The 11,106-nt window shown below is 48.1% G+C and overlaps 1 protein-coding gene across 1 annotated transcript in view; it reads right to left on the reverse strand.

Moving 5' to 3' along the window:
* The window catches only part of SLCO3A1 (solute carrier organic anion transporter family member 3A1), a 213,656-nt gene extending 205,191 nt beyond the window's left edge, over positions 1–8,465 (reverse strand). The window contains exon 1 of the mRNA XM_006273738.3: positions 8,116–8,465. Coding sequence (XP_006273800.1) covers positions 8,116–8,289 — 174 coding nt within the window. The 5' untranslated portion in view covers positions 8,290–8,465. The remainder of the gene's footprint in view (positions 1–8,115) is intronic.
* Between the last annotated feature and the right edge of the window lie 2,641 nt (positions 8,466–11,106).

The raw sequence follows: 11,106 nt of genomic DNA on the forward strand, positions 1-11,106 counted from the left end.
ACCTCAGCCGAGTAAAACTGTCCAAGTTCATTAAACTTTACTGTTATTTTATTAAACACCATAAAGCAACAGTGTACTGGATTTTTAAGCTTTTTCACTTCCAATCAACTAAGGTGTTATTTGTAATGTGGGTGAAACCTCCCAGTTGTTTATGGGGCAACGAGTTTAACATTGCATTTAAATACAGTATTTTGCTAAAAAAGGCCCATCACTCCATTGCCCAGGGGAAGCTCAGAGGGGAAGGAACTGATTGCCTTGAACTCAACACAGCCAGAGCTCTGCCTCTGCAGAGACAGTCACTGAGGAACTCACTGTTTCTGCAACTAGAATAACGTGCATGGGGTAGATGCCTACTAGAACAAGAAGACACATTCATTTCAAGGTACATTACAAATGCAGGGAAATCAGATCAGTGCTTGCCAAAGAAAAGCTCATCCCCACGAGCAGAAGGAGGGAACATTTTGCTCTTCTGCTTCCCATGCAAAGGGGTATACATATACAAGCAAGCCATTGCCTTTGCAAATACACTGGTGGGACTGTGCATGCAGAAAACAAGTGAATTGTTGACCATCAGACGCAGGATACTGGAGTTCAAGTCTCAGCGCCATCTGACTTGCCGTCAGATATTGAGCAAGTTGCAGCCTCTGTATATTTTCGATCCTCATTTGTAAAGCAAGAGCAATAAAATTACCTTCCTTCGTCCTTGGTCTGTCGTATCTATTTAGATTATAAAAGTCTTTGGAGCCGGCACTGTCTCTTTTTATGGGTTTAGAGAGCATCCAACAGACTTGGGGCCCTGATTTTGATTGAAGCTTACAGACCGGTAGGTTGAAATGCCAGGTACTCCAGGAATTGCACTAGGAATTTCACTCTTGCTATTGATTTTACATAGAAGGCAGGCAGGGGTGGAGGGCAGCAGTATAAAAAGGCACTAAAGAGAGGGATACAATGATAGATACTGCAATGCAAATAGGTGTCAAGAGGGAAAGTGTTTGCTGATTATACCAAACTGAGCTGGGACCATGATGCCTGGATTCCACTCCTGATTTTGATGCCGAGTTATGAAACCTTCTAATCAATATCAGTGCCTCTGCTTTGGGCTTTTTTTTGTTGTTGTTTTTTGTTGGGGGGGTTTTGTGGGGAGGGTTCCCTTAGCCAATCTATAGGTCAGGATTTTTATTTCTACCCTATCTCACAGGGTATTTGAAAGAACAGTATAATACATGCAGAGTGCATCTACACATGCAATTAGGGAGATGCTATAAACTCCACCACATTTCACACCAGAGCAAACTGCTCCCAGGCGCAGTGTTTATATGTGTACCCAGGACTAGCTGGCATACAGTCCTCACACCGTAGCACCCTCATGCCCCAGCCAGCTCTGGTCACTGTCTACATGTGTGCTGTGGCAGCATAAATTACTCTGCCGTAGGATGGTACTTGTCCCAGGCAGTCCTATACTACGGCAGAGTTAATTTACTGAGCCCTAATACAGGTGCACTTTTAGATGGCGACACTTTACCATGGAGCTAATTAGTCAACTCTGCACTGAAGTGCATGTGTAGATGCACCTACAGAGTGCTAGCCTATGTTTAATTCAAATTATTATATAGTGTTGGTTAATGTACCCTAGTTCATCATCATCTGGCATCAATTTGAAGCCATAAGAAGACCAAGGAGCTATGTCAACTTACAGCAGCTGAGACCCTGACCCAGTACACACTCCTTAACTACTCATGTTTGCCCATATGGAAAACCAGTTGAGGACTAGGGGAAATTTGGAATTCCACAAACATTTCAGACACTTCTAAGTTTATATATAAAGGGACAGATGTTACTCTTTCTTATCCCAGTGCAAAATAACTTCTTTGAGCCAACCTATGTGGGTGCAAAAACAGAGAACTGGGCCCTTGAGCCTTGCCAATAAGAAGGGAAGAGAAGAGGAAAACCCATGCCAGGTGGCTGGTTGGGGACCAATATACTTCCAGGGGAAGGTGAAGGACCAGTCCTCAACCCCACTGTGAGTACAAGAAGCAGACAAAGGCTCCCTGCTGTTTACGGAGCACACTCAAAAGACTCCTACAGTGAGGCTCTTCTCATTTAAATTGCATGAAACAGCATATGCCAGATTGGAAGGGGACCCTTGGATCCAATTCATTCAGCTGTCTAATTCAGGGTCCTTCTGACCAGTAATTATGGTATATAATACTTCAGACCATTCGCATGCACGTGGCCTTAACTGCCTTGTAGGCACATGGCAGCCGCCTCATGTAATTTGGCAGCTCAGGCTGGACAGAGACAAGGGAAGTGGAGGAGTCTCAGTTTGCAGTCCAAGAACCCAGCAGGCCTTAAGGGAAACCACAGCAGGAACTGTCAAGCTCTTCTGCAAAACTATCCAGACCACACTCTTACAGCAGAATCATGCAAGCTTTATCTTTAAGCATATTTAACCAGAAGCACAACCAATGCAAAAGAAATGTATGCATTTCTTTGACTCAAGAACGCACACACACGCCCCGCTGTAGCACGGTTCGTCTTTACCTGCCACTCCTATAATTATCTATCTAGCTATCTAGCTATCTAAGTAGGTTGTTGCCTAGAAAAGCTCATGCCTCTTTGAACTAGTTCGTCTCTACAGTGCTACCCTGCTCTACCTATGGCCTATTTCTCCATTGGTAGCAAACAAAAGGATCTTCCAGATAAGTCACCCCCAAACCATTCATGGGGCTGGACTGATTTGGAGCCCATTCTGCAGTCAGAGGCTCTCTCTGGCAGCACTCATCTCCAAATGAGGAAACATCAGAAGGCTTTTCACATAATAAATAGAAATGCTGTCAAAGGAGCCAGTTTTGTTCGGCGTTGGAAAGACTTTTACACTATCCATCCAGCTGCAAAGCAGACAATATTCTCTAATGGGAAGGGAGACAAACTTTCCAGAAATAACACAGCCAGCAAAGATGTATTAAGGAAAAAGGAACTGTAAGCGACAAAGAGCCAGCTCCTGGCAAGCTCCCTCCCAACTAAAACATTTATTTCCACTCTGTTGGGTGTTTTTTTTTAATACTCAAGTGACAAATAAATTATGAACATTGCAGCTAATTCTTTACTTAGCATTGCTAAGAAACAAAAAAAGGAAGCCGGGATATTTGAAAGCAATTTCTCAGTACACAAAAATAACCGAATCAAAACGATGCAATAAATTTCCTGGGAAAAAATTGGTCTGGCAGTTAAGTCATCAGATTGGATCTCAAGAGATCTGGAATCCAATGCCTGCCCTGCTATGGGGGAGGTCATCACTCCCTTCTTATGCAGCCTGATACTCAACAAGGGCTTTGTCACTGACTTCAACAAGTCGGCTCAAGCCTTTAATTCATATCTCAGTTTTTCCACCTACAGCATGAAACGATACTTCACTTCTCCTGTCCCGTCTCTGTTTTGGCTGAAAGTTGCTGTGTGGCAAGGAACCTTGCTTACTGGATGCCTGTACAGTAGCATGCACAATGGGGCACTGAGCTCAGGTGGGGCTCCTCAGTTCCCCCAGGATATTTCAAATAGATTGCTTGAAATGCCTTGCTTCCATGAGCATTTTAACATTGACTTCCATGTGAACATGGCTGGGTCTCAGGAACACCTTGCCATAGCAAAATAACCAGGGACAAATTCAGCTATCACTTTGACGCATCACTAGACCCAACACCTGGACTTCAAATGGCAGCACCTGCCCCACAGGATATGGGCTTGTGTTTACTTTTGCTGAAATAATTGTCACGGTTAATTTTTGCAATTTGCATTTTTCACATTTCTTTTCCTGAATCTGTTATTTAAAAAAAACCCGCTCATTAACATAAAGTCTCTTGATAAGAACCAGAACTGACTGAGTGCTGCATTTGGTGTCTTTGGCAAACAGACTAAAATCACATACAGGCCTCCACTTCTGCACAGACATTAAGGCAGCTTGTTGCCAGTCCCAGCTGAAATCTGTTGCATGCATACAACTCAGTGCAGGGAGTTGAAAACAGCTCTCAAAAATTTTCATTCAGGAATATTTTGCACCCAGTCCCATGCAAGGTCCAACATATGCTCCTCAAGAGGCTCCTTTGCATCTTTCAGCCTCGCCAGTCCTCAGTCACTTGATGAAGCACATGAATAGCTCCATTCAAAACAACTTCCAGCAAAGAGCTAGAGCCATCTCAGTAGATCTCTCTAAAAACAACCACGCAGAGCACACAAAAAGCACTGTCTTTCTCAATGTGGTTCCTGTATTTGTACCCTTTATCTGAGCGGCCCACGTCTTGAGCAGCTGTTGGATCCTCTCAACTAGGTCAGTTTGAACCAGAGCCATCAGAAGCTAAAAGCTGAGGAGAGAAATTTAAATTGTGCTCCAGGTCCACAAACTGTGGCTGTCAAACTGAGAGCTGCTGTCTCTGGTAAAGCAATGATTTCACCACTAGCCAAGTAGAGATTTGAGTGGCAGGGTGAGGAGACCAGCAGAAGCACTTGGAGCACTGTCTCCAGTTAAAATATTCCAAACTATAACGAACATAAGAATTCAGGGGGGAAAGTGTTGCCACGCTATCAAAATGAGTCTCATCTAAATCACTGTCAGCGTGCATGGCCAGCATGCCGGATCAGACTGCTGCATTTGCTGGAAAGACACACGGCAGGGACACACGACTCTTCCTGCCAGACACTGGTTCTAGCCTTTTGCTGTTAGTGCCATCTGGACCCGTAGAGCTCAGTAAAATAATGTGGGCCTGTGGTTTGGGAGAAGGAAGGAAAACATAGATACTGGCTTTTAAAGTTGATGCTTATATCCCAAGCAACTTGCAGGCAGATTTCTGCAGCAGGAAAGCCTGCAGCCGATGAGCTGTGGTTTCCCTACTGTTGCAGCCCCTAGCAAATTCAGTTTTCTGAAAGGATGTGGTGTAATGAGATTAAGCCAGACAAGAGAAAAAACAAAGTGTGAGGAGAACATACAAATGACAGGGCGTATGCAGCAAACTCAGAAATTAAGCCAGGGTTATCATTTGCATATGCTATGCAGAACAGGCCCGTAATGAGGCAAGGGCACACAGTCATTTTGCGATATGCAAATTTCAGCAGCCAAGTGCCATGAATTGACAGGGACTCGGGAAAGTCCTGTCCATCAATCTCTCCATAAGATTACACCTAAGCAATCTCTGAGAGAAAGCTGCTTGGATGCATGCATCCACTCTGGGAGTTGCAGTTTATTTTGTCACTGAACTCTGTGGAGGAAGGACTGGATAGTCTAGATTATTATTAGTGCTTATCACCTGTACTGTGCCAGAGGCACGCATGCTGCTTCCTAACAATTAAAAACAAATGATCTCTGCCCCAAGAGCACACAGCTAAGGATGTCTATTTTGCATACATACTTGCAGTGCATGTACACAGAATGAGTACTTAACTCAGGACATTTCTATATAGAAAGAAACAAATGAACACAAGCAAATTGCAAGTCTCAAAACAAAACACAACCCACAGAAAGATCATCTGACACACCTGCCAAGTTAATAAGTCTTTCCCTAACCCTGATTTTTTAAAAAAAAGTTTCCCAGTCATCTCATCACCCTGTGTGAGGGTCAAAGCAAACCAGAGCTCAGAGAAAGCTGGTGCGTCACCAGCTAAAAGGAAAATGGTTTCTTTTCCCCAAGTTACAAATAACTAAGGAACATCGTATGTGTGGTCAAGCAAAACAGAGCCAGGAACGTCAGATCTGGTCACTTCTGACAGGGCAAGACAAAGAATTTAGTTCAGCTTCCCAGAACTACATATTGTAATTTTGCCAGAAAACATTCCCCTATTTGCCTTTTCCTTCTGCTAGGTTTGATTGCTCCCTCCTTCCTGTAAGTAGCTGCTTAGGGCCATAACCTTTATGCACATGGGGAGTTCCCAAGGAATTAAATTCTCCTTTCACCTGTGTAGTTCCACAATACCGCCAATGATTTCACCAGTTCACACCACCACAACAAAGAACTGAATTTGGCCCAACAGGACATATTGTCCAAAAAACAGAAAGGACCCCAGCCTTGACTTCATCAGTATCTCGCTGAGCATTTCCCACCCCTCCTCAGGCACACGTTAGCCTCCACTACTCCTGGCATAGCTGAAAAAATACAAGCACGGACACTGCCATTTACATGTTGCTCCCCAAACACAATTCTATATTTGCATCTGCTAGTTATCTGAAAGACTGCTGCTTGCTGAGGCTGAATCATAAGTTATACAAGGAACCAGTGACTGAACTCACTCAGCGTGGTATGACCAGGCTAGTTCTCAAGCACGCAGTGGATTTTTAATTTGGCCACTTGTCTGTTGCTGATCTACAAGACCTGGCAAGATGTCCCGGTAAGTGAATGATGTCATACTCTTCAAAATAAAGTCCAACTACATCATACTGTTAAAAGAGGTGGAGAAGGGCAGGGTTTAGCAAAACCCCGGTAGAGATCTACATTCAAGAGAGAGAAGCACCTGAGACTCCACAAATCCTGCTAGGGACTTTGTGACTGCTACAGATGACATGGAAGGCATTCAAATATGACGTGGATGCGTGGTAGTATACAATCCTAAGCATGACAGGTTTGCTATATACGTTTGGATATATTTGCTGTACTGGTGCCACGAGGATGCCACTGAAAGCAAGACAGTACTGTCTTAACGGGTCATTCCTTGTTTCACTGCTTGACCTTTGGCTTGCACCACACTCATTCATGTCCATGGGCAACTCACTTTGCAAGGAGCTCCACTGAAATCAAAAAACCTACTTGTGAAGTTGTATTAGTCAACACAAGTGGTGTGGAACAAGCTGGCCGTTAGAATTTATTACTATCCACAAATGCACATATTATAAATTCATTGCTGAATTTATCTCAATGTATGTGAAGCAACTCCTTATGTAATAAGACATGCTTTAACATAAATTTACATATATCATTTTATGGAAACAACTGAATTTTTACTCCTTTATAAAGTATATTAATTGTGGTTACTACTGTTACATTTATTTTCAAATCTAAATTTCAATTGGGTGATGGCTTGATAAATTTGTGGAACGATACACAGTAATGAACAGTGCGTGCATGTCTGCATATGCGCAGGGGGTGGGGAGCTCTTCACAAGAGCCTAACAGATTTGGGCGCACACATTCCCAATGGGACAGGCAATTCTTAGTCATTCAAGCTGCTTTGAAGAAAAAAAAAACCGCCCACATCTACTGATGCACATTGAAAGACTCTGATTTCATTTTCAGGGCCTGAATACACGCGCGTGCACCTAGAGCAGCGATTCTCAACCAGGGTGCCGCTACACCCTGGGGTGCCCTGAGATCCTTTTGCTGCAAGGGGTTAGCACTGTTAAGCATGCGGACGTGCTTCACAAGATAAACCCAGGGCTTTTGAGAAACATGGTGACGTGCCGTGGGCTTTCGGAGATCTTGGGAAGAGAAGACCCACTCTATTTTTCTGCAGTCAAAAAAACCTAAGTGAGAAGGAAGAGCTGGCTTCTCCGGAGGCTGCCTCCAGTCTCCGCACAGTCCCCCCCTTTTCCTGCCCCCTATCTGTTCACGTCTCCAGGCAGCGTCCACCAGCTCCTTGGACTTATTCGAGGGCCCGGTGCTCCTCGGCGCACTCATTTCGACCCTCTGACCTCACTCCCGCCCCTCATTTTGGGGGACGACTGAAGGGAAAAAAGACTCATGAGGGCAGCTGGGATTATACTGAGCACGGGGAAGAGAAGGGGGGGTGAACACCAGTCTTCAAGTCTCTTCCCAAGCGGACGGGGCTGGACCGTCCGGATGACAGAACGGCCTCAAGTTAGGCAGAGATGAGATGGGGGACCCCAACTTTCTCACTGGGAGGGTGCAAACTCCAGCCTTAAGGGTCTGGAAGACAACACCTTGCCGGGGCCAGTCCTGGGGGAGCTCCCTGCAGCCCACACCCTGCGGCGGTGCCATGCACCGAGTGCCCTCCTCGCCCCCCGGGCACCAGCCCATGCGGCAGCCAGGCCGGAGCGACTCCGGAGCAGCCGGGGGAACCCGGAGCGACTCCGGAGCAGCCGCCCCCGCTTGCTGAGTCACTCCCGGGGCGCAGCGCTCACCAGGTAGGCGCCCACCGTGCCCTGGGCCAGCATGAGGGCGCACTCGGACACCAGGAAGATCTTGATGCTGGAGAAGCAGGACGCGGCGCCCGCCTCCTTCCTCCGCTTCTTCTTGTGCCGCCGCGCCTCGTCCCCCGCCGGCTCCGCGCTGCCCCGCGCCGGCTTGCCCGGCATCCTGCCCCGCGCCCGCGCCCTGCGGAGCCGCGCGATCACCGCCGCCTCCCGCCGCCGCCGCCGCCGCTCCTGCGGGCTGCTGCCGCTGCTGCTGCCATGGCCCGCGCCCGCCTCCGCCTCCGCCTCCCCTCGCCCGCCTCCTCCCGCTGCTACTGCAGCCGCCGGGCGGGGGAGGAGGCGGCGGCAGCGCAGGGGCAGTGCCCGGCCCAGCCCGGCCCCGCGGGGAGGCAGGAGAGAGCCGGGCACGGGCTGGGGGCTCCTCGGCAGCACAGGAGTCTCGACCGGCCCCGGCGAGCTCGGGGCCGCCAAGGCTCGTGGGCACAGCCCCGAGTGACTGCCGTGTGGCTCTGGGTCGGAGGGCGACAGCCTGGGTACGCGAGCGCCAGGGTGGGTGTCCTGCCGCCGAGGTGATGCGGTTAGTTGGCCTCCAGGGGGGAAGCAGAGGACAGTCCCGTGGTCCTCTGTCCTCAATTGATACTGAACCACTTTGTATCTGGTGGTCCTCTGTCCCCCACTGAGACAAAACTATTTTGTATCCAGTGGTCCTCTGTCCCCCATTGATACTGAACCACTTTGTATCTGGTGGTCCTCTGTCCCCCACTGAGACAAAACTATTTTGTATCCAGTGGTCCTCTGTCCCCCATTGATACTGAACCACTTTGTATCTGGTGGTCCTCTGTCCCCCATTGATACAAAACCATGTCGTATCCAGTTGTCCTCTGTCCTCAACTGATACAAAACTATTTTGCATCCAGTTGTCCTCTGTCCCCAATTGATACTAAACCATTCTGTATCCGGTTGTCCTCTGTCCTTCATTGATACAAAACCATTTTGTCCCCCCAGGTTTTCCTTCTCTTCCCCATGCGCAAAAGCCATTGGCAACGTGTAGGGGGTGTACGCAGGTGCATGTGTACCCCCTGAGCGTGGCAGTGCACCCCCTGCGAAAAGGTGCTGCCAACACTGCTAGCAACGCCTGTGGACAGTTGTCACCTGCCATCCCCCCTTGCCACTGGCACCATCAGCGGCATCTGTGGGCAGTCCCTGATCACCACTGGCTGCTGCTGCTGCTGCCGGTGGCATCTGCACATGGTCGCTGACTTCTGGTAGGTCACTGACTGCTGCTCGCCACCCCCTCCTCTTGCTGCAGATACCACCAGAGGTGTCTGTGGACAGTCCACGATCGCCGCTGGTCACTGCCGATGCTGCCAGTGGCATGTGCCGACCACTGTTAGGCACTCGCCACCCCCCTCTACTCCCCACCATTGACAGCACCACCTCCTGCAGTAGCTCCCTGCTTGCCGCCGCCACGCTCCCAATGCCAACAGCACCACTGCCACCTGTGGGAACTCGCTGTGCCCCCCCAGCCTCTGGGAGCACACAGCATTCGTGCCGGACACCTTTCTGTCCTCTGTTTTTCTCTTAAAGAAAAATTACTGCGGGATGATTTCTGCAGGATTGAAGAAAAAAATAGAGGACCTAAAGGCACCGGGTTTTGTATCAGTGGAGGACAGAGCAGCAGAAAACCAGAATGTCCCCTATGATGGCCACCCTAGTGGGAAGATCTCATGCCTTTATGAAAATGGCATGAGATCCTTCTTAGCTTGCTCCTATGGCTGAGTGCAAGTAAAACCCGGGGGCATCCGAACCCCATGTCTCTGGGCTTGGGCCTGCACGGAGGAAGCCCACCAAAGGATCTGGAAGTTCAGGCAGTCCTCAATTTGAGATGTTTCAAGTTTAAGATGGCACTTACAGCATTTATAAATTGACACCCTGTTTCAGCTTTCTGACATCCGTTTTGACTTTCTGATGCTTGATCCAAAACGACGGCACACCGTGCAGGTGAACAAGTTTGCTGTGTCACCCATCTCCCTGGAGAACATCTGTCCACACTTCCTTGGACACTTTCTTTAAGAAAGCAGACAAGACTCCAGAAAAACCTGCAGACAAGATGCCTGAGAAGACTCCAGCCAAGAGCCCTTCAAAAAGTCCAACCAAGAGTCCTTCAAAAAGTCCAGCAAAGTCACCACAAAGAAGCCCTTCCAAATCAATATGATTACTATTTACAATATAAATAGATTAATGTAGCTATATTACTCACCTATAATTGATTGAGTACAAAACTCTGGGTTATTTTTGGTGAAAATAGGGTATTGGGCCTTGGTTCAGGAACCAATCCCCCATTTATAACATTGTTCCTATGGGAAAATCGGTTTTGAGTTGTAGCAGTTCAACTTAAGACACTGTTTTCAGGAACCAATTGTGTCGTAAGTCTGATGACTGCCTGTATCTGAACCCCCAAGTGGACGTGGAGGATGGTTGCCGGTGGTAGAGCCACATGTGGTTTTTGAATGGCTCATGGATTTGGAATTGATTTGGCTGATTTGATTTGGGACAGGAAAAGTTTTCCTTAAAAAAAAGAAATCTCCTTTCTCTCTGCCCTGCTTCAAGGGCTTTGCCCCACCAAAGCAAGAGGGCACACGTGGCTGCAACTCTCCACTCTGGGTTGCCTGCTGTTAGTCTGCAAGTGCCCCCCACAGAGAAGGGCAAGCGGTGTCCCAGCTCACAGCCGTCAGCCCAATTACTTTTAACCCTCTCAATTCACCTGGGTAGACTGCCCTGCCACAGGTTGGGATGAGAAGGAGAGGATCCCTTGGCGGGTGTCTCCTACGCTGTGAGCATGACATTTTCTTCTACGTTTTGTGTGTGAGACTTTTCCCTGATGCCATCTGCTCTCGTGATTCTTTTTTGGCAAGATGGGTGATGGCAGGGCTGGATGCAGGCATGGGTGAATTGGGCAGCCGCCCAGCTCCTGGGCAG

This window comes from Alligator mississippiensis, chromosome 11 (genome assembly GCF_030867095.1).
Source record: "Alligator mississippiensis isolate rAllMis1 chromosome 11, rAllMis1, whole genome shotgun sequence".
Lineage (NCBI taxonomy): Eukaryota > Metazoa > Chordata > Crocodylia > Alligatoridae > Alligator > Alligator mississippiensis.